Source organism: Hippoglossus stenolepis, chromosome 1 (assembly GCF_022539355.2).
Source record: "Hippoglossus stenolepis isolate QCI-W04-F060 chromosome 1, HSTE1.2, whole genome shotgun sequence".
NCBI lineage: Eukaryota > Metazoa > Chordata > Actinopteri > Pleuronectiformes > Pleuronectidae > Hippoglossus > Hippoglossus stenolepis.
In genome coordinates this window covers 8,372,258-8,396,175 of record NC_061483.1, presented here as the reverse complement: position 1 = coordinate 8,396,175, position 23,918 = coordinate 8,372,258, and the positions used below count along the sequence as shown (strand labels likewise).

The 23,918-nt window shown below is 41.8% G+C and overlaps 2 protein-coding genes across 3 annotated transcripts in view; both read left to right on the top strand.

Annotated features, from left to right (window-relative positions):
• Window positions 1-23,918, top strand: part of homer2 (homer scaffold protein 2) — a 30,786-nt gene that overhangs the window by 2,298 nt on the left and 4,570 nt on the right. For both annotated transcript variants that reach the window (XM_035157105.2, XM_035157096.2), the window contains exons 2-7: window positions 8,090-8,246; window positions 18,428-18,559; window positions 18,811-18,903; window positions 19,941-20,080; window positions 21,895-22,051; window positions 22,651-22,761. In XM_035157105.2, coding sequence (XP_035012996.1) covers window positions 8,090-8,246; window positions 18,428-18,559; window positions 18,811-18,903; window positions 19,941-20,080; window positions 21,895-22,051; window positions 22,651-22,761 — 790 coding nt within the window. The remainder of the gene's footprint in view (window positions 1-8,089; window positions 8,247-18,427; window positions 18,560-18,810; window positions 18,904-19,940; window positions 20,081-21,894; window positions 22,052-22,650; window positions 22,762-23,918) is intronic.
• LOC118109728 (kinectin-like) lies at window positions 11,708-18,413 on the top strand. Its single transcript, XM_035157083.2, has 2 exons — window positions 11,708-13,249; window positions 13,526-18,413. The coding sequence occupies exons 1-2, from the start codon at window positions 12,221-12,223 to the stop codon at window positions 13,994-13,996; spliced, it is 1,500 nt and encodes a 499-aa protein (XP_035012974.2). The 5' UTR covers window positions 11,708-12,220; the 3' UTR covers window positions 13,997-18,413.

Below are 23,918 nucleotides of genomic sequence, written 5' to 3'. Positions count from 1 at the left end.
GATTGTAGTTTGCAGGGTTTACTTGGTCCTTTTGTCCCTGACGCTCTTGGCTCTTAAAAGGAGTTATAGATTAACTATCAGTCTCTCTCACACAACACACACCCTCAGTATCTATCCTCCGTTGTCACTTTCCTATCACGTCACGTGATCTATCAGTGCCCTCTGAATCTTGACATATCGATTGCGTCATTTCCACATGATTTATAAAGCACAATAATGTATGTATTAGTCTTTATTAATGATATTGTATGACTAACTTGCCCAGTAAATTAAAATGTAGGTTGAAGAGATTCTCATAACGACAGTGAGAAAGAAAGTGGTGGTTATTGTTTGTTTTTTTTTTAAGTACAGTTTTATAGCTTAAGCGCTGCTTCTCCACAATAAAGCTCAGATTGTCCGAAAGCCCCTTCTTACTGAATAAGCGGTCACACAGACAGCAGTGCAATCAACATATTGCTATTTAAAGTAAGTCGGGCTGGGAGCAGCCCTAACCCATGGATAGATGATAATCTCCTGGCTGACCAGAGAGTGACAGCTAAAGGCTTAATACTCATTGATTAGGCTCTGTGACATGTGACGTGGCAGTGGGTCTCTTGGCTGCCAAGGCAGGAGAGTGAACTATAAACCTAATCTGACTTCTCTGTCTGCAGCTGAGGGCCAAAGGGGAAGGTTGTAGAGGTGTAGCAGGGGAGTACAAGCAGGTCTCACTGTTGAGGAATCATGCGTAAATGAAAGGGGACAGACTGACGGCGGATTGGACGTCTCCACGCCAGATGGTTGAGGCCTAGGAGGCCATCTGCTGTCATGCTGTGCTTCTGTGGATACTTCCTCACTTCCTCTTCCTCTGAGCTCTCAGATTATGTTGGGCACCTATCGCCACAGTGTGGTGGAGGAAGACCTGATGTGAGTGCTGGTTTGAGTCTGGCCTGCTGGCTTGGATGCATGAGATACTGTCTCTTTCGCCTGTTAAATGAGCTGTGCTGGCAGGAAGTACAATCAGTCCACAGCCAAAACCCTGGAGTAGCAATGAAGGTCACTCTCAATAATCCCAGTTAAAACAGACACAATGTAAAATAATTTCAAATTAAATGGTAAGATTGCCATGCAAATCTTAAGTTTACAGTATAATATCCCTCCAGCTTAAACATAGAATAACAATGAAATCAGGCTGCAGCTAATTATGAATCTAGAAATCCATTGATTCATTGTTAAGTTCAGTTACTTTCTTTAACATGCGTAGATAGGGCGCTGTCCAACATCTTTCTTGATTTCTCCGAGAATAATGAATGGATCTTGATGATAAAAATCCTTGGGGCATGTTTAGGGGACTGATTTGGTGTAGATCCAAATTAAACCTGTATCTTGTGAATTTGAATGTGGTTTCAGAAGGGGACTGTTGGTGGATGTATGGGCTCTAGTGACATTCTAGTTTGTTTACATCTCACAGCATTGCAGTTAGAGACTGTCTCACTCAGCAGGACACTCTCATGTCCCCCGAACATCATTAGTATAGAGCAATGTGTTTATTACAATAAAGGCCAAGGTGTTATTGTAGTGATGATCCCACAGAGTCTTCCATTTCTCCCTACTTTGCTCATTCACATAGACGAAATGCTGCTCTCACTAATAAGGCAGCTCTGCTCCCCTCCAGTGCCTCGCAGGTAAATGAGGGAGTCTTCATCTGACTTTTACCCCAGCTAATGAGCATTCACGTTATTAAATTCTGGTATTTATGTTCACAAAAGAATTCAGCTTTACAGTCACAACAAATTTGTTACTTTCTACTTTGCCATTTTCACATTGCTAGAGTCACCAGATCCGTGCACTTTTGCAAACTTTCCCTCGGTTTCTTTTGATATCTACACCTTTAGAAAAAGCAGATGGAAACTTGGTGTATTGTCGTCGGTACTGGCTGAGAAAATGAGGAGGGATAAGTGCTCCGTGTTCCTTCCTACAGTCCTGTACATATTTGACAAGCGAAGAGGCTTTTGACGCATAATTTGTGAGACCACTCAGATTCAAAGACAGCATTTCATAAATATTCTGTTGGTAATTTTTGATTTTAGCCTGTTGATGGTCCTGCTTTAGTGCCTGTCTTGTTGAAAACTGCAGAAAGAAACATCTTTCTTTTGTTAATACGACGTCTGCTGTTTTTCATCAGATCTCAAACAGTCAGGACAGTGACCTCAAGTCCCACTGGCAGACAGAATCTAATAAAAAAGATACTATTATAGTCTAACAGGCTCTGTGCCTGTGGGTCTGCACCCAATAGTACCTGATATGCAGCTTATTCGTCCCCAGCTCGTTTTACACTGCAAACATGGTGTAAAACCCAGACATTGTGTGTTGATGCTATCTCTCTTCCGACCCGTTTAGAGGGAGACATGACACCTCTGTGGGGAAAAAAGAAAAATCTGTATTTAAAGAGTTTCACTGTGCAGTCGAAAGTCATCAACTTATGCAACAGTAACAAAAACTATACAGCAGCAGAAATTGTCTGCCTACTGTCTACTGCACATTTATATTTAACTTGTGTGTGTTTCGCGACTTCTGGAGCTGGTATTAAAGTCACATAATGTTCACACTGTAGGAATGTGAAGAATGTTGCAGGGCACATATCTGAAGCTGCTGAGGCTGCTGTTTTCTGTGAAACAGGCTATGAAGCCTGTTTGAGTTTTGACGTTAAACCCTTCGACTAATGACCCCTAGATTCCTGAATCAGTTATCGATCTCTACACAGTCGCTTTCGTTCTTTCGCTACTTTCGTTCGGACAGAGAGTGGATGACTGTGACTGATAAGGAGAGTTTGTTTGGAGAATGTCGCTGGAGTAGATTCAGGAATCTGGAAGAGGCAGTTTTTCTCTTTCTCTGAAAAAACATGCCTGGATTCAGGTGCAGCAGAACACAGGTGCTACGTGACTGCAGCCCGTGGCATTAAAACCTCCACCATAGAAAGATAGAAGCCGCCTGCTGTTCTTCACACATCCTCTCAGGACATGGTGTCATCTGCTGTCATCTTAATGTCTCCTCTTTAAAGCAGTGGGATAATCCTTCTCTTAGCAAACTTTGCTCCAACTCTGTAGAATTCAGTGTTTGAGTAAATCGTAGGTAGTGATCAGCCAGACACTTTGAAGGATTTCAGAGAACTTGAGGCAAACAGGCTTAGTCGTGCATCACTCACTATATTGCTGCTGCATATCCCTCAGAGGTAAAGTAGTGCAGTTGTTTAGCATGCAACCACAGCGGCCAAAATTCTTCCTCTAGTTGTTGGGTCTAGTTGTATTTGTTGTGATATAGATTCATTATATGTAATAATTAAAGCTTATTTATTGGTACGGTGCAGCGCTTTCTCAACAGTTTCACTTATCCTCAGGTATATGGTTGTCAGCACATTCCTTTGCTTTTAATTTTATTCTTCAGCCAGTGCACAACACAGTTGCCACATCACGAGTGTGCATGGGCCTGCGGTGGGTGTGTAGGTGTACGTAGGCACAGACGGTGCGGACTAACTCCAATCCGCTCCCCCCCACACACAGAAACACACACCTGTAAATTATTTAAAGCACCAGATGGGGATAGAGCGCACCCAACAGTCAGCAGGACAAAGAATTCCAAGGTCACAAAGTCCAAAATATCGTCTTGTTTTTTTTTTTTCAAATCAATCAACGTAATGTTTTAATATCTGAGAAAAGCAGATCACTGGATTCCACCAACCGTTGTGTGAGTGCATCCATGTGTTCAGCAGTGGCCTTTCACTCCTCCTCCCCTTGCCAGTGTGAGCTGGCTCCAGACACTGCCACTGCAAAGGTCAGCGTGTGTGTTGATGTGTATGTATGTAAAGCGACAACAGTGATCTGTATAATGGGTTTTGTTGTTCCCAAAGCAGATGAAGACTGAGATTAGGCTTAAAGGGGGCAGTGCATTTATTAGGCTTTCATTTCTGTGAGAACCATAATCCCAAGAGAAGTAAAAGCTTTATTAGCTCGTGAATTTTTGCAGCCTGCCACACTGTCCATGTGACATTATTTTCCCTGGGACCTCATAATGGTGCATTAAAGTAAAGCTGAACTGAATGTCCTCTGACACGTCCCTTTGTCAACTGCGGTAAAGCATTACAGCAACAGTGGCACCATCTGTACCCTGTTAATGAAACCTGCAGTTTTGCCTTACAGAAAAGGAGATGTGTGTGTGTTACTGCTAGCTTTAACACCTGTTGAATTTTAGGGACGTTTTTGAGAATGTGCTCTCCGATATAGTGGATTTTGGTTTGAATAATCACATCCCTGTGCTCTAAAAAATGCAATATTTGTAATGGTTTTGATAGTGCATTGGTGATTTTAGTGCTGTGCCAAGCAAAGTGTGGCTGTGCCAGTGTGTCCAGCCGAGCACCCTCGTGCCAACTTGACACATTTTGTTGAAACGTTTCATGTGATGAAAGTAAAAGGCAAGCCAGGAAGCAAAAGCAAAAAGAGGAAGAAAAGATACTAGAAAGTACCAGGATTTCACAAGGTTTACAACCGACAATTGATGCCGTAAGAAGTTTGCTATAAAGCTCTCTCCTGGGAGCACGTTTGTAATTAAGTGGAGTGGAGATAAATGATCTGTGAATGTTTGTTTCACCAGCACCTAATCTAAAGCACACTTTACTGAGAATGGGCCTACAAACATCGAACTAATCAATAGTGGACAGAATGATGCATAGAAGCAGCATGCAGATGAAGAAACTAACTGGCATACAGCATGTTGAGAAGGCATAACAGTTCTATCTACTCTAACTAAGACTTTTAAGACAATGTGCAGCATTGGATACCTCAACTGTCCCTTTCGACCGAAAGGAGCAGCAGCTTTACTCTGACCTCACCCCGCATGTCCGAATTCCTTTACCCATCACTTCGGCAAGTACATGTCATTTGTAAAGCATAAAGGTGGATTCAACGTGCTGTACAGGAGGCCTAGCCCAGCCACACGGCAGTATGGCTCATGTATCGCTATGCCCTCTTAATGCCGTGCTCGGCAGTCTTATTCCCCCTACAATTATTTACTGTGACCTCATTACGATCGTCCATTACGTTGCCTTTAATCTCGTACGCTGAAGAACATCCAGGAGGAAAATTCAATGGTGACTGGACGTCCAAACGGTGCCAGGACAAATTAATAAAATGTATAATTGCATAGTCAACAAGATAAAACAAAGGTATGATCAACATTGCAATTGTGCCAAGCCATATAAAACTTGCCTTGTCTGAAAGTTGCATTCACTTCTCATTTTAATTTCCAGTAAGAAGTGCTTCAACTCTGCCTCCTCCATATTCTCCATCTGCAATCATTATTAAGTTCTTGAGGTGTCCTCTGATCCCTCTGATCCAGCCACTCCACTTAATTGTTCTTTGCACTTCAAACTTCATAGAGGAGCAACGTAACCACTTGTACTCACCGTTTGAAATGAGAGCATCCAGGGAATGAATTACACCTGCTGGGTCCAGAGTCAGACCCTGCAGCAATACAATTAACACTTTTTCTTTCCACTTTCCGCAGTGGTGCTCTGTCAGTGTCAAGTGTCTGTGCAGTTTGTATGGAGCTGAGGAGAAGAGTGTTCCACGAGCTGTTCCTGAACAATGTCTATATTCTATATATAATATTCTATATTATTTTCTGTGGCAACATGACTTTCATAGATGTACAATCTGGTGAAATGAGAAAAGTATGAAATGCCAAATTCTTGTCAACTAAGACACAGCTCATATGTGATCCACTGGATTCAGATTTGGTGACTGGAGAGGTCACTGAGGTTCACAGAACTATATGTTCATTAAACCAGCTTGAGACAACTTTCACTTTGTGACATGGTGCTTTATCATGCTGGAGGTAGACTGTTAATAAAGATGGACGACATGACTGCTCCCCAAAAGTGAAGCCAAATTGTAACCACCTGGTGGCTGGCTGCAGTATATGTCATAAACCCTGCCTCCTCCATGTTTGTGGATGGGACATAGGGCAAACCTACATGTCAAATACAGTACAGTTTGGATCCTGCATATTTTGGCTTTGTTTGTGGATAGTGAGAGGAAGCGGAGATGTGTCATTTTTTTGTGAGAATTTACTGAAGCTCTTGAACGGTATCTGCATGATTTTGTACACCACACTGCTGCCAATTGATTGGCTAATTGTTAAATCCTACGAATAAGCTGTTGTGGGAGTCAAATTATGGTTTTGTGTGTATAGGTGACAGAGGGTTAAGATAATCAGTGTCTGGAGAAAGAGAGATGCATTTGTAGGAATGTCATTAAGAGGAGGAGCATTTCTGCTGTATTTTCTTTTTCTTTTTCAGTCTGCAGTCATTCAAGTTTAACAGGCTCCTTTATCCCCATGATCATGCTCTTCTGAATCATACACACAGCTAGCTGCTCATTGCTGGGAGGCAGATTACTTCACCCTCTCAAAGATAGCTGGCATTGTTTGTTTTTTGAAATTTTCCCCATCATGGTCATTGTTGGGTTGGGTTTTGATGACTGTAGAGCTCCGTCAAGGATGTTACATTTTTGCCCCTGTCTGTTAGTTGGTTTGTTTGTCAGTAGTATGACACATAAACCACTGAACAGATTTTCACAAACTGTGGCAGATAGAACATGGACCAAGAAAGAACCCATTCAATTTTGGCAATGACCCGGACAAAGGGATGATCCAGGAATTTTATATGATGACCAAATGAAAAAAACGGGCATATTTAGGGGACTGGTGTCTATGTGGATTTGGCTCCAATCTGGTAATATACCAACAATTGCACCTGATTAATAATGTGTATATATATTTAGAAGTTTTTCAAAATGATTTGTAGTCATTGGGATCTGACACGATATGAACATATTTAAGGGTTTTATTGAAAACCTTACTTAAACATTGTTTGTTTATAGTTTATTTTTATAGGGCTCATATCACTCCATATTATTAAGAAAAGCACAACCCACTTGTACATGTCCCAGATTTGCAAAAAGCATAAGATAACCCAACCAATGTTGAGTTCAATGCATTGGTTCCACCATTTTCCTGATATAACGAGCAAATCAACAATTCTCAAAAATCAGAACATGCTGCATTAGTCTGTATGACAGTGTAGGAATAGACACAGGGTGGTGTTTTGTAAGTGCAGGCACAGTAAGCTGTAGTTTCAGCCTACACCTTTTCACTTTCTGCTGAGATGCATTGTTCTCTAATGTTGTGTTTTTCTTTCCTCTTATCCCTTGATTGTGTAATTATTCATAAATGCACCAAATATTTTGTACACCAATGATGAACTATGAACAGGTTTTAATTCCTGAGCAGCTGCGTGTTGGTACCAAAGCACATGGTTCTCCTGCTAAACTATGCCATAAATATTTGTTATACTTTTTGGTTTAAAAGGCCCACCTAGTTTTGATCACGGAAACAAATTTTGGTTCGAATCCGGATAGGGGGGGCAGATCCAGGAACTCTTTTCCCCCTCTCTAACATTGCGTTTTTCAACATTTTCATCGATTTCTCAAAGAACAGTTCATGAATCTTTATTTTTTGGGGGACTGATATCTGAGTGTTTGCAATGTGGTGCAGAGTCAAATAAGAATCTGGATCTAGTGAATTTAAATGTGGTTTCATAAGGGGAGTGTTGGGCCTTATTTGGCAGAGGTAGTTCTCTCTGAGTTTTAGTCTTTGACGTATTTGGTGCACGGGGGAAATCTTCCATTAGACAATAGATGTGTTCATACAAACAAGCGCACAGTGTCACATGTACGCCAAGATATGTGTTACTGTCACCTTTTGAAAGGGCAGTGGTGTTGATGTGCTAATGGTTGTGGGTACTATGACGACTTGGGGTTTGTGTTACATTATCATGTGCCGAGACTCTCAGCATCTCTGGAGACTCAGTGTCACAGTCACAGTGTCTCTGCAGCCATAATGTGATGAAGGGATATTAAGAACTCAATACACTGTAAGTGCCAGTGTTTGGGTAAAGATTGTAAAAGCTGGCTCATTGATCAGAGTACTTTGTCTTCCTCCGTAGTGTTATACTGTGTCTTACCTGCAGCAATCCTCATTTTGTTCCTCTCCTCTCCAGGGAGCAGCCAATCTTCACCACCAGGGCCCACGTCTTCCAAATCGACCCGACCACCAAGAAGAACTGGGTTCCTGCCAGCAAGCAGGCTGTCACTGTCTCCTATTTTTACGACAGCACACGCAACAGCTACCGCATTATCAGCGTGGATGGATCCAAGGTACGTGTTTGTGTCCTTACGATGTGTCTGTGAATGTAGCACGATCTTGGAGAGACGATTGGAAACATTTGTCTGCTCTCAGGAGGAACAGCTGACGTAGACGAAGCAAAGTCAGTTGGAATTGAACAAAAGGAAATTTTAATAAATTGATTTTATATTCGCTGCTTCTAGGACAGCATCAACCCGAGGCAATTTAATATTTCCTGCACTGTCCTGCTTATGAAATTAAGGTCATCTAGAACTTCTTGGGTTCTTTAAGTTCTTTCTTTCATTTCCACAAACCATTGTTTTTTGTTTTAAAACACAACTTGTTCTGCATCTCTACTTTGGATGGAATGTCTATAAAATGGGTCTGTTGGCCCCTATCATTAGACATACATTGTTTTTTGCAAGGCGTATAAATATGTTAATAGTTCAGCACACAACAGGAACAGTTCTCCTGTAGGTTGATATCAGAGCCATCCCCTCCACAGAGCAGGCAACAGCTTCATGCCTGTTGAGTTGGAGTTAAAATCAATTATCTGTAATATACTGTCATCAACAGCCCACAGTTATCTCACTCAAAGGTCTATATTCTTTAAGTAGTGGTCACACTGATCAGCTTTCCCTGGTTGTCTTCTGAATATATATTTTTTAATAGTTTGAATAAGGAATAGCTTGTTTGCGGAACATGCAGTGAATGTGAAAAACTTTCAATTTAAAAAAAAAAAGAATCGATTTTCCAACATGTTTGTCATATCAAGAGCCCAATGTTCAGATTAAATCATGCCTGTGATAACGGACACCATAGGAGTATGCAGATATCCCATATTCACACCTTCATCCTCCGCTAACTGAAAGAGTACCTTGTGTTTCCATGGCGATCAGGATCTTCTCTGTGTGAAAAGTGTAGGAGAGATATGACAGCGGTATCCCTCTGCTGACAGGCAATCACCTGTCGCATGGTCCTAAATCGCTCAGATTACCTGCAGAGCCACTTCACACTTAGCAGGTTGCCAGTGGTTTAGAGCTGTGTATGTTCACAGATTTGGTGAAGCTGTCCGTATCTCTGTTTGGGTAAAGCACCCGCGGAGTTCAGTGTAGGATTACCAAGCCATCAGAATGGTGGCTCTCACAGGAACTCAACATGGATATATCTGTGTGTAGAGTATTTGCACTGCGAGAGAAGATCCACTTATTACATTACATGTCATTTAGCTGACGCTCTTATCCAAAGTGACTTACAATTAGCATTCATTAGGGGCCATTTTTGGGGTGGTTCAACATCTTGCCCAAGGACACTTCAGCATGGGTTGGAAAATACTAGAATCCCCCTATTCATGGTAGTGGAGGTTATGGTTAGTGTCTAAGGACAACTGTAGAAAGACAAACATGTGTGTTTAAAATCTGCTAGCTCATTAACTTTTGTGCTCCTTTTGTGCGTCTGACTCAAGTATAAAGTGAAATCCATCTATTAAGACAATCAAAACCCATTGGTCCTGGTTTCAGAGCATTGCTGAGTCACACTCTGTTGGCTTCAAAACCGCTCTCCTTCCCACAGCTACAAACCAGAGACTCTAATCTGTTATGTCATCAAGCAGCACTTGTCGAGCTACAACACTGACAATGACTAGAGCGCTGAAGATGAAACTTGCATGTTTTTAGCTTTTGGAATAATATCGGAAATCTCCTTTTTATTTCAAATCATCAGTTTTTTAAGTGCTCCTCATCCTCAAGGCCAGGTTTCCTCTGTCTGCTCTCCCACTCTCTGTCACCCTCCCTGTCCTCCTGTCTCTCCACTCTCCTGTAACCTTGAGTAACAGAGCAGCATGTGTCTGCAGGCAACAGCTGTATATGAGGATAAAACATGACATTTTATTAGTTTAAAAAGGGATGACCCCCCTGCTCATTTCAATTGTATCCCTGTTGTCAATATGAGCAAAGAGGGGGAATTGTTGAGTCATGAAAAATAAATGTTAAATATAGTCTTCTGCTTTGTACGCTAGCTGTGAGGGGGACAGGTCTGTCGAGAAGAATAGTCTGTGCTGCTGTGCACACTGACTGTGACAGACTGTCAGCTTATATTCGTCCACCCGTGATGGCCGGGCGACTCGCTGATGGTGATACAGCAAGTAGAGGAGCAGATCAGCACTTCTGACTCTCGCTCGTCCTGAATCGTGCTTCTCATACAGCAGCATATCAAGCACCATGACAGCACAGTGAAGGGATTTCTTGCTGCACTTTCTGAATTATTCCAAATGTCATAACTTTTCCAGCTCGCATGCAAAAACATTTTATCTCTTCCCGTTTTGAGTATTTACTCTGTTTTTCTTTGCCTCACATTCGTGGCGTGCAGAGCTAAAAGACATGTTTGTGCCAGGAATAAGAATTTAAATTCATATAAGTGAGATTGATGATGTTTTTGGCTGCTCGGTTTTATTCACTTTTTAACTTTTTTAAAAACTTGTGCCATTTATATTTATTTTATCATCTTCTCTTACATACAAACAAATCTGACAAAAAAACTAAGTATGCGCTGCAAGGTATTATTCCACAACAAAAAATAGCCCAGTCTGAACTGCTAATCAGCCTTTTACAAATCTCTCCAAATATATCAATCTACATTAAGCTGTCCAACAGCAAAATAAATGAAAACCGGTCTCTGACTAAAAACTCCCACACTTTAGATCAGTGGTATTCAATTAAAAGTCAGAGGTCCAGTTAGAGAGAATTTCCTCAAGCAAGGTCCAAAACATCATAATGTCTAACATGCGTTGCTACAGAGAAGGGTTCCTTTTGTGTCTACACAAATGTTTCAATTTCTGCTGTGAAATTCTTATTCCCTCTTCTCACTTCAACTGTTCAGCACGACGCTCTCTTCATGACAAACAGATGTCCTTATATGGAGAAATAGAGGCGTGGCAGTATGCTAATTACAGAGAGCGGACACGCCCCTGTCGATTTTAGAATGATTCTGATTCACAATCATACGCATGGTGGCGAGAACAAGATCGGCTGGTGCGTCATGAATCCGGCGGTGATTTTGCGCAAGCACTTATTTCTTGTGGAGTAAGAACATTTCTGCGCACATATTAGTGAATGAGGCCCAATGTCTGTATGAAGTCAAAAACTGTCAAATAAAATAAAGTACAATTCAATAGTATTTCAACAATGTTTATTATTAAATTTCACGTGGAACTGGAGGGTTCTCTAATAATAATAAAATAAATGTTCTTTTATCATTTCAAGTAAACCAAGGGCTTGCATTTAAAAACTAAATAAAGAGCTTTTTAAAGACATCTTAAAATAAAGTGCTTAATTTTAGAAAACATAAATATAAAGATGTAGTTTGAGTTTCCCGTTTCTTCTTTTTTTTTTTCTAAATTTTCACACATGAACAATCTCAACAAATATTAACAACTCAACAAGATATTATCTTATGTATTGTATGTATGCAAATTATTTACAAAGAGACAGTCATCTCCACTTTGTCTTATTACCAATAAAGAAAAGACATATTTCTTTAGTGTCTGTTTGTTTGTTTTAAGTGTTTGTACATTAAACATGTGACAGTTTAAAGTGCCACATCGATTCCTTTGATGTGGCACTTTGAGTTCTAGAAGGTTCTGCTGTGTTCTCCTCCTATGATCTAGTTAAATTGTAACAATCTGCAGGAGATTCAGTTGCTTCCAGGATCATGAATCGAGCAGCAGCGTTATCTGATGACAAACTGTACCACAATCTGAGACACAATCTCAACGCAGAAGAACATTGTCAAAAGCCTCAAGAACGAACTCCTGAGCGCTGAAGCCGAGATCAAGGCTCTTAAAGAAGAGCTCAGGAAAAAGGAAGGGCGCATACAGAGGGAGACAGTGAAAAGCCAAGATCGAACCAACGCTTACCTCGACTGCCTGAGCGCCCTTACTGTGAAGGAGAAGGAGCTGAAGAGCTGTGAGGCCCAGTGTGATGCACTGAAGGCAGGTCCCCGTCTGGAGATGAGTCGGGTGGAAGAGATCTGCAGAAAGAAGCTGGAGGTTCTCCAGGAGGAAAATGCTGCTTTGAAGGAGATGGCGAATGGGCTGACCAGTGAAAAAACCAAGCTTGAAGATGAGGTCCAACAGAAGGACAAACTCATACAGAGGGTGTGGAAGAAAAAGCTAGATAAATCCAAGGCTTACTTCGACTGCCTGCATGCCCTCACTGTGATGGAGAATGAGCTGAACATCTGTAAGGCCCAGTGTGGTGCAGTGCAGGCATTTCACCAACTGGAGCTGAGTCATGTGAAAGAGACCTGCAGAAAGAAGCTGGAGGTTCTCCACGAGGAGCTGAGTCATGTGAAAGAGAACTGCAGAAAGAAGCTGGAGGTTCTCCACGAGGAAAACGCTGCTCTAAAGGAGACGGTGAACAGGCTTACTACTGTAAAAGCCAAGTCTGAAGATGAGGTCCAACAGAAGGACAAACTCATACAGAGGGAGACAGAGAAAAGGCGAGCTCGAACCAACGCCTACAACGACTGCCTGAGCGCCCTCACTGTGAAGGAGAAGGAGCTGAAGAGCTGTGAGGCCCAGTGTGATGCACTGCAGGCATGTCACCAACTGGAGATGAGTCAGGTGGAAGATACCTGCAGAAAGAAGCTGGAGGTTCTCCAGGAGGAGCTGAGTCATGTGAAAGAGACCTGCAGAAAGAAGCTGGAGGTTCTCCAGGAGGAAAACGCTGCTTTGAAGGAGATGGCGAATGGGCTGACCAGTGAAAAAACCAAGCTTGAAGATGAGGTCCAACAGAAGAACAAACTCATACAGAGGGTGTGGAAGAAAAAGCTAGATAAATCCAAGGCTTACTTCGACTGCCTGCATGCCCTCACTTTGATGGAGAATGAGCTGAACATCTGTAAGGCCCAGTGTGGTGCAGTGCAGGCATTTCACCAACTGGAGCTGAGTCATGTGAAAGAGACCTGCAGAAAGAAGCTGGAGGTTCTCCACGAGGAGCTGAGTCATGTGAAAGAGACCTGCAGAAAGAAGCTGGAGGTTCTCCACGAGGAAAACGCTGCTCTAAAGGAGACGGTGAACAGGCTTACTACTGTAAAAGCCAAGTCTGAAGATGAGGTCCAACAGAAGGACAAACTCATACAGAGGGAGACAGAGAAAAGGCGAGCTCGAACCAACGCCTACAACGACTGCCTGAGCGCCCTCACTGTGAAGGAGAAGGAGCTGAAGAGCTGTGAGGCCCAGTGTGATGCACTGAAGGCAGGTCACCACCTGGAGCTGAGTCAGGTGGAAGATACCTGCAGAAAGAAGCTGGAGGTTCTCCACGAGGAGCTGAGTCATGTGAAAGAGACCTGCAGAAAGAAGCTGGAGGTTCTCCGCGAGGAGCTGAGTCATGTGAAAGAGGCCTGCAGAAAGAAGCTGGAGGTTCTCCACGAGGAGCTGAGTCATGTGAAAGAGACCTGCAGAAAGAAGCTGGAGGTTCTCCACGAGGAAAACGCTGCTCTGAAGGAGACGGTGAACAGGCTCACTACTGAAAATGCCAAGTCTGAATATGAGGTCCAACAGGAGGACAAACTCCTACAGAGGGAGACAGAGAAAAGGCGAGCTCGACCCAACGCCTTCATCGACTGCCTGAGTGCCCTCACTGGGAAGGAGAAGGAGCTGAAGAGCTGTGAGGCCCAGTGTGATGCACTGAAGGCAGGTCACCACCTGGAGATGAGTCAGGTGGAAGAGAGCCTGAGCTCACGCAGAAAGACAGTGAGCCACCGTCGGAGATGGAAACTGTGAAGGAGGATGATGACCCAGAGGTGAATGCGATTAAATCTCAGGAGCAGAAGATGGTCACAATCAAATTTTGGGGGCTTTGGGGAACATTCAGTTCACAATTAAATCTTTATTTAATAATGGGAGGACTGGAATGAAGGACCTAAGAAAGGAAAAAAGATATCGACGATTATAAGTTAAAGCCAATAACTTTTATTTTTTCCCTAATGTTTATGAAACCTAAAATAACTGAATTACTGAGACCACAGAGAAACACACTTTAACATAAGCGTCGCCCCGGCCCGAGTACAGACGAACACTAACTTCTACTGGGGACATGCACATGCTGCAGTGTTCGTAGTGTTTGTTCTCTATTTTGAGTTAGAGTTTGGGTGAATTACTACAATAAAGCTCAACTGTGCCCTTTATTGTATACTCAGCTGTCATGATGAGCGAATGCACTGGGTTGATACGAGTCCCAAAACAAGTATTTATCAGGATTATGGTGCAATCACACCAAAGCTGTTATGAGCTACTGTGAAACTCCCAACATAAGGAAATTCAGCTGAGTAGAAAGCATCACATGCTACTATTTTGTTAGAAAAAAACAACAACCTGGAACATCAAATAATAAAATAAACTAATGTCATCTGAGGCATGATCTCTATTCATTAGCTTCTTCCAATGGAAAGGCTGCTATTCATTAGCCCACAGTCAAGACTTGAGGCTGGAAGGCAGAAGCATTGTTGAATTTCCTGTTCACTCCAATGCACATTTTAAATACACCATCTATTCAGTCTTCAGATGGAATTACACGCCTGCAAAGACATGTGTAAAGGTCTCTGCTTATCTGTCCAGAAAAAGTTAGCATAGATACCCGAGGAGAAGACATGCACGTCTTTCTAAATCACAATGTGTCAATGCCACCATTTTTTAAACGTAATTCAACCAGAAATTCAGAATCAGTGTTGCACGTTCCAGAGGTTGTTGATCCTCTATGTGACCGGTGCAGGCAAACACCAGCCACTCCTCAGATGTTTTGTCCAAAACTAAATTGTACTGCATTCACTACTACGACTAGCTCCATGAGATGTACCATCTGAAGGCAGAAAACCTTTAAGCTGTAAAGACATTATGCATCATTTGACATTAAAGAACAAGAAGCTGTGCTCGGAAATCATTTCCTGGCAAACATTTTTAACCTATAAAGTAAAAATGAATGCCACTGATGATGATTAAGGAATCACGATATTATATATTACATAAGCTGCTTTCAGACATGCACTTAACTCGTATACCTGGAATCTCGAGGGCTGTATTTGAGAATGCAAAAATTTCCCAGTAAGTTTCTCTGGATATTTTTTGGAACTTTTCCTGGCACCCCACTGGTCAAATCTCTGGAAAAATGTCCAAGTGAGTCCAGCTGAGGATTGGAGCAGAAAAATATCCAGAAAATTCACAGTGAGCGTGGGGATGAGTTGATGATGTCTGTAACATGGGACGGACATAAAACTGAAAAAAACATTTTAGACATGGGTGTCGGGATGCTGACGAAGTTATCAACTACGATATTCGTGAGCTTTTGGTGATAAAGGGTGCTGCTACGTTTTTCATATTTAAAGGGCAGAACCAATTTTCATTTTCTGTCGTTTATCTTTCTTTTCTGGAGTTCATGTCTGAAAACGGTGATGCAAACATGGGAGAGCATTTTGTGTTTACGCAATTGCATTGACAGTTTATGTCTTTGAGAAAGTGGAAAACGCTGAAGTTCTTCAAGTTCTTGACAAACGTGTATGATTATGTGAAATGGTGTCACAATTTAGCCAGGGCTCTTATGCTTTTCAAAAAATTTGACATTTAAAGTTTTATCATAAAAAAAAAAGCTTCTACTCAGTGTAGCAGGTTTCCTTTTTTCCCTCTTGTCTATTTGTTTCTTGGACAAGTGATCACAGCTCTTTCCCTCCCATTCACTCCTCTCGTGTTCTGCACCTCTGATTGTACTTGACTGACTCTGCAGATTGCGCGCACTCTGCAGACACATAATTAGCCGAGGAAGAAGTTTTCCAACTGACCCTCGGGCTGTTGGCCAGCCGAGCTCCACTCTGCTCCTCCTGTGCCACTTGATCCACAGCCCCAGCTCCTCACCCCCACAGCTGCCAGCGTCACTCACCCTCCCCCTGTCTCACCCTCCCACTCTCTCTCTGAGTCATACAGTCGTTCATGCCAGCACACAGTCACGTGGTCCTCAAAGACGAGGAAGACCTGCTAATATCATTACTTTTATATACCTTTATACCTTAGTCGGGTTTCAACTCTCGGCTTTGTGTTTAACTCCAGATCAGATATGTTTGGTGATGTAGAGTTAAATTCAGTGTCACAATATTGGGGTCCCTTTTTTAAAAGGGGAAAATTATATTTTGATTTGAGAAGTTTTGAGAATAAAGTCATAATATTACGAGAAAGTGATAATTTTAGGTAATTTATTGAGCAGCCTGTCGCCAGTGTTAAAATGAAGAATATAGAACATCTTGTTAACTTAGACCCACTCTGACTTGGAGGAAGTTGCCTCTTTAGTGGAGGAGGAAATGTTTGTTTGTGGTCGACTGAAGGTTATTGTTGGTAAAATCAGCGTGATATTAAAATGTGTCTAATAGTTTATCAAAAAACGATGAGATTGATCATTAAGATTTTGGATCCAGAAGGAGTGGAACTATTTTTATTCACCTTAAATTACGACTTTTCTTTTTCCTAACAATATAAATATATTCTTGAAATCTCCATTTTTTTTTAGTTTTTACTTCATAATGGCTCCAATAATCTATCATATCAAATGTATTGATTTTCATGAATACTTTTTGAATCAACAAATGGGCTTGTCCAAAAACCAAGATTTTCAATTTATTGTCCAAAAACCAAGATTTTCAGTTAGTCTGAAAAAACAAGGAAAGCAGAATCACAAACCCATTTAAAAAGCTGCAATATGAGACGTTTGAGCTGCACATTAATCTGAACTCCTCCTGTTAACTTCTCAAAACATATTATCCGTATTTATTATTATGACTTTGCTGCACTGGCCCAATTTCACCACAATGCTCATTAAAGTTTGATCTTATTTTAACTTTGAGCTGGTGTGATGAGCGCTGTTAAATATTCGCTCGACGTGTGAGTGTTGTTGTTCGGGTTTTCCTTCAGGGGAAATTAGGTCACCTATGTTTTGAAGAAGCCTCCGGAGGGATGAGGATTTAAAAAAATATGATATCTGACACGTCTGTGAACTGCCACTCTTTTTATGAACCCTTAACATCCAGCCTGAATTGGGGGTTGAATCTTTAGTCTTTATGGCGAGGAAGGTCTTGTTTTTGAATGTGCAATGATCTCTCTCTTAAGGGGCCATTAGCATTCTTCTGAATGACACTCAAATGAGTATGCGTGTCTTGATAGTGTGCTAATCTGCTTGTTCCTCTAGCCCAGTCTGTGTGTACAGTCAGGATGCAGTGTAAAGTGTTTTAATACCTCTGCCAATGAAAAGATGGAGAAGGAGACATGGGGGCGTAGAAAAGGACACGAGTCTGTCATCAAGTTGGATTCTCGAGTCCTGTGTGCAGAGCCATGTTGCTATGAAACAAGAGCTGCACTGTTATTAAACTGTCCTCTGCTGTTTCTCGATTGTTGGTAATTTGCATGTGCTGTTTTGAGATCTCATACGTTGGAAGTGAAATGAGTTTGGTTTATATGCACATCCAGCTTTTCTTATGGGATTAGACGTGTCTGTATTTGCAGCAAACAAACCCGAATCAGCCACAAAATAATCAGCAGCGTCTGGTGAGAGTGAGGCTGAGATGGTGTTTTAAAAATCGGTTGCTTTCTGCCGTCACTGTCTCATGCTCTAGTTACAATTTTAGACTGCAGCAAATGTTTTCTGACAGCTGATTTACTGCATAGCTGCAACAGGTGAATGTGTACTGTAGCAGACAGGGAGACTGTAACTTGACTACTAAGAGGTTAGGCGGTCAGCAGTCGCCACCGCACAGCCTGTGTGTCAGTGTTTTATTTATTTCTTCTTTTTTTTCCCCCATCAAATCTTCCTTTTGCAATCGTACATCAAAACACTAAGTGCAGGATATTCAAATGTTTTCCATACTCCATGTCCTCCTTCCACCTCTCACATGAACGGCTTGAACATAGTAACTTTTAATAGTAAACTTTATTAGCATTGCTGAGTGAGTTTTGCCTGTTTTTGCATATGCGATCAAGATCCACAAATCCCAGCACGGAAATTGGTGAACATGTTAAATGCCTCACAATCTCTCACAGTGTTAAAGAATTAAATATGTAATGGGTTCTTTCTTGGCTCGTGCCACGTCCTAAAAATCCTGGCACGAGCCTACACAAGTGTGTTGATTACCAGCATGACTTGAAATTAATGATCATAACGAATTTGTTGTCTTTTAACAGGTGATCATCAACAGCACCATCACACCCAACATGACGTTCACCAAGACATCGCAGAAGTTTGGCCAATGGGCCGACAGCAGGGCCAACACGGTGTTTGGACTGGGCTTCGCTTCAGAGCAGCAGCTGAGCAAGGTGAGAGGAGACGTTCCTGCTGCAACACATTAAGTCACATCGCTCAGAGACGAGCTGATTTATGTGTTGCTCCTAAAACTCAAGCGTGACAGTGCGCAGTTGGTTATTAGCTGAACATCAGATGGAGAGAATAGATGCCAGATCAGAAAATGATTCCCAAATCCTCACTGTCACTATACAGAGCCAATTATTTCTGTGACACATCAACTTGTTCTGTAACTCACGATCACAGCTATGTCTGATATTTCCAGTTCGCTGAGAAGTTCCAGGAGGTGAAAGAAGCGGCCAAGCTAGCGAGGGATAAATCTCAAGAGAAGGTGGACACGCTGAGTAATCACTCGCAGGTAAATCACATCTCTCTGCTGTCTGAAGTTTTGATTGAGTACAACTCTTTTCCTGTACAACTCTTCATCTACAGCGGCTGTGGTCATCTACAGAGACATAAATGGCCGCACTGCAGTTCAACAAACTTTCCTTTACAAGCACTAAAGACTTCAAACATCAGATTCAGTCTTTAGAAACTATAATGAACTAGAATGTTCCTCAGAAGAGCTCATACCTCCGCCAAGGCCCAACAGTTCCCTTAAATAAAGCTGCACCACATTGATCACACTCATGGATATCAGTTCACTAAATGTATATTAAAAATCTCTTATTCACTGATTAGTTTTTTTTCCATCAAAATCCATGAATTATTTCCTGGGGAAATTGGTGAAAATGAAAAAAAAAAGAAATCACTATTTCACGTACAATCTTGCATACCACATGCTTTCACCGAGTTTCATGGAAATCCGTCCAGTAGTTTTTGCGTAATCTTGCTTTAAAATCAAACAAGACACAAATGGACAAGGGTGAAAACATAGCGGTAATGAAAGGTCCAAGGTCATTCTTAGTATCTGACAGGCACCACAGCAATTAAGATAAGAAAGCAAGCAGGGCTCATAAATACATGATAATTGATGATATATATACATATATATGAGCTTCTCAGTTCTACATCAAGATCATATTTATTACTCTGTATAACTCTGTCAGTAAGTAAACCATGTTGATTCAAGGTCGATCCAGAAGTCCCGGCTCAGGATTTGCTCGTCAGCTCTGCTCTCGGCCTGCGCTGACTTCAGATGGCAGGAATCCGACTCAGCTCTGAGACACACAAAGCTGTTGGGCCATATGACATGATAAATACTGGCAACAGTTTTTCATCACCACTTTGCTGTCGTAGCTGACATGTCTAGGTTGTTGACAGTGATTCACTGAGAGGAGCGCACCGCCCCCCTGTCACACTCAGAAGCCAGAGCCCCTCAGACCTTTCAGAAAGCTCCAGGTGAGCTTCAATCAAAACCCATAACATAACAAGCGTCCCACTGTTCTTCACCAGGAGTCTGGACCGGACACGCCCTCCTCCAACCAGGCGTCCAGCATCAATGGGACAGATGATGAGAAATTCTTTCATGTGGGTCCAGAGGCCGCCGTGCTGCAGACAGAGAACGATCAGCTGAAGAGTGCAGTAGAGCAGAGGTAAGGCCGCACTTCATGGAAAACGACAACAGCCAAATAAATTAAAACATGCACACACTTTAGTTTGCAGGTAACGAGTGGAACTTTGCCTGTGCAGCAGAAAGAGAAAATACTCAGGTGTTGAGAATGTGGTTATTCGAAGTTAAGCAGAATGGAGACCGTGTACCAACCACCAACTCTGCACTGTGATTATGAGAAGTAACTGTTTGACTCTTACCCAGTCACAAAGCTCTGTTGGATTCAAATAAAATCCACATGAATGGGTTTTTATCCTGGGGCCATAATCACAATTACTGAGGAAATGTCAGGGATCTAAAAGTATCTGCTTGACACAGGTTTTATTGAAGCATGTGGTTCAGTAATTTCACATTTACATGCATATTGTTAAATCCACTGAGTCATCCAAACAGTACAAAATCGAGTGTATTAATCCTGAATGTGCCTCCTATGGCTTTATTGTCTATTGGGGATGAGGATTTTGAATTGCATGCAATGAGTGACCGGGAGCTAGTAAAGGTTCTGGAGGCCCGGGGGTGGTCACAGGAGCCGGTGTGGGGGAGCAGATCCAATCCAAAGAGTGGTTCTGCTCCACTATTCAGCTTTGTGGCCTTTATAATCCAGATGTCGAGTGCATAAATCGGTAATTGTATGAAGCACCAGATGTAGTTTCAGATTAAAACTACCCCGGGGCCTCTGAGTAAAGGAAAACTGCAGAGAGCAAATTTAGCCAAAATTAGAACTGGAAAGCAGAAACTGTCGGATTTGATCCAGATGGGATGAAAGGCCAAAGACCAATTAGCAGAAATTCCACAGCAATATGTAAAACTTCATTCAGACAAGAACATTTTAATTTAATGAACATCTGCTTGAGTGGTGTTGGTTATTTTCCAGTCATTTCTGTTTATACGATTATAGGAACTGATCTTATATAATACTGTACTAGTATATTTCATTTCCTTCAAGGTTTATATATTAAGATTATCTTACATTCTTAAGAAGATTCCTGGGCAGGACAATCTAACTTGGAACATATTACAGGGACCATTGGATGTAAACAGTTCAACCTATGGAGACTGAAGTTCCCAATAGCAAATGATTAATAGATTAATAGGTCTGTTGGTTTCTCTTCTCTTATTTCTCGATTGTCTGATTCAAATAGTTGTTGATTATAGAATTTATTTGACTCTTTATTTTTTTATTTGATGTAATATTAATGTTTATCTTTTCATATAGAAATTGATGTTTATCCATGTATCTAACTTCACTGGTTGAGCTTGTGAAACCTAGTTCGCTCCATCACTGCTCTGTTGTCGCTGGACCTGTTTTCTTGCCTTCACGAGGCTTTGAGATTTTCTTTCGAGGACTTGTGTCCCAGCAGTGAAACAGCAGAGCACTGCAGAATGCTGCTGTGCACGTCTGTCCACATTTGATGGAGAGTAGCGCACTTCAACTCAGCCATGCATAAGGAAGGGGGGCCAGTGATGCATGCTAAATATACATCAAAACCTCTCCAGCTATACTGATAAGACAGAAACAAGCTCTGTGGTCTGAAAAGACCACAAACTTTGTGTCAGGTATCAGCGCAGTGACTCATTAGACCTTTGAGCCTTTTCTCACTTATTTCCTCTTCAATAGTCTAAATACGTCTTGACTGTGTGATGTACATCACATCTAATTAAATAGTTATGACTGTGAGGAATTCATTGCATTATGTGTCACGTCAGTGGGCACAGGCTGCAGGCGCTTCAGCACTAACCTATCTACATTTTGCTTCCATTAATAACCCTCCATCTGGATCTCTCTGTTTCTGACAGCAACACCAACGCCAAAAAGTGGGAAACAGAGCTGCAGACTTTAAGAGAGAATAATGCCAGGCTGGTGGACGCACTCCAGGAGTCTTCGGCTAATGTGGAGAGCTGGAAAAAACAACTCAGTACCTGCAAGGAGGAGAGTGACACGCTCAGGGAAAAGGTACAGTCATGCACTCCCTCAGGGAAATCAAATGACGTACACAACCCCATCGATCCCGCAGGCGGAGAAGGTGACAGGGTAGAAACATTGTCTCTTTTATAAAAGGGACGAACCTACACCACACACATTTAACAAGGTTAATCACTTAAAACCCGTGTATAGTGGGACGAGTAAATCACTCATCAAATTGTGATGTGTCTCATGCAAGTTTGTGCAAAGAGTGCTGGTCATCTTATAAGCTTGTGGTTCCTGCACCAGAGTCTCAGCTGCACGTTCACTATAAATAGAATCATTTTAGTTTCATAATCAATGTGGGCTGTTTCTGCAGCTGGACTGGTGCTGCAAAGATACTCACCATTTTGTAACTTGTTTTGAGTTAGGAGTATTTGTTTGAGTTGGGAGTATTTGTTTGTGTTGAGTATTTTTGTGTTGGTTGTGTTATGAGTATTAGATTTTGTGATGTTTAATCTATTTTACATGTTTTCTTAAATTGAAGTGTGTTGAGCTCTCGCTGTAGATTTTCCAGGACTTTGCAAATACACATGAATGACTGACATTTAAAAAAAATTGTCTCTGTGTCTTTTTTCCAATGTGTTCAGATTGCCGAACTAGAAGCCCAGTGTAACGAAGCCAATCAGGAGAAGCAGAAAAACGCCCAACTGAGTGTACGAGTGCAGGAGCTGGAGGCGGAGCTACAGGACAAAGAGCAGGTGAGGAATCCCAGTTATCTTGAAACAACAGTGTGTATTTAGCTTGTTTTAAATAATGGAAGTGGTACATTAACTTAAAGAATCCACTCAGTCTCCTTCCTCAAAGACATGTCAGGTTCAGCTCTCCGCCCCTTCACCCCCCGATGTTTCAAATTCGCTTTCTCCACATTTCTCTTCACTTCTGCTTCTCAGGTAGCGCTGCTCTCCCTCAGGAGGTGATAACACCTCAGTAGGAAGTGAGAGGTTTTTTTGTGGGAGCTTGGTTTTTGTATGGATTGGTCTTGTTGTTTTTGGCTTCTGAGCAACACTCAGACCTTCTATACTCACCTGCTGTTTACTTTTTTCCCTGTGCTTCTTATTTTTTCAGCGATTTACTTGATATTTGTCCCCTTTTGGTTGCAATGAACTTCACTCTAAAAATAGTCAAACAGTAAATTCATGCACTGACTTTGACTTTTGTTAGATCAGCGGCATATTTTTGGCATAAATACTATTAGCTGCATCGCCTTATGTCCCTGCATCAACCATCTGTAATCCAAACCAGCCGACTGTCGGCTCACCGGAGTCCAGTGGTGCAGTTCTTTCTAATGAGGATGAGCTCTGCATGGCCACGCACTCTTTTGACCTTTGCTACTTGCTGGTTAAAAGCAGTTTCTGTCTGCAGCCTAATCAGTAGGACAGATGTTGGCCAATCTCTGAGAGTCCCGATGCCTTTGCCATGAAAGAGACACAATCAGTCATGTGTGAAGCAACAAAACATATCAAATACCATTTTAAAAAAAGAAAGGAAACGTGTATCAGTTAATGTTTAATAGTTAAACTACATATATGTTCAACTTTGGTCACATGTTTTCTATATTGTTCACATTACAAGATAGGAGTTTTTGGGATTTTCCCCAGTTTCTCAGGAAACATCTTGATATAACCAAAATCCGACAGCCTTTCTGGAGCTATTCCAGCTGAGACAGTCATTTGAGAGTCTGTGACAGTTTCCTAAAGCTTGAGGGGACATCTGATGTGTGGCAGCTTGTCTTGATCGAGTAATCGTTGAAGCTCTTATTCATTTTGTTCGTTTGGATTTACAATCCCACTGAAACACACATGAACAGTTCACCCATTCACCGCAGGAGCAGGAACAAGCAACAACTTTATACATG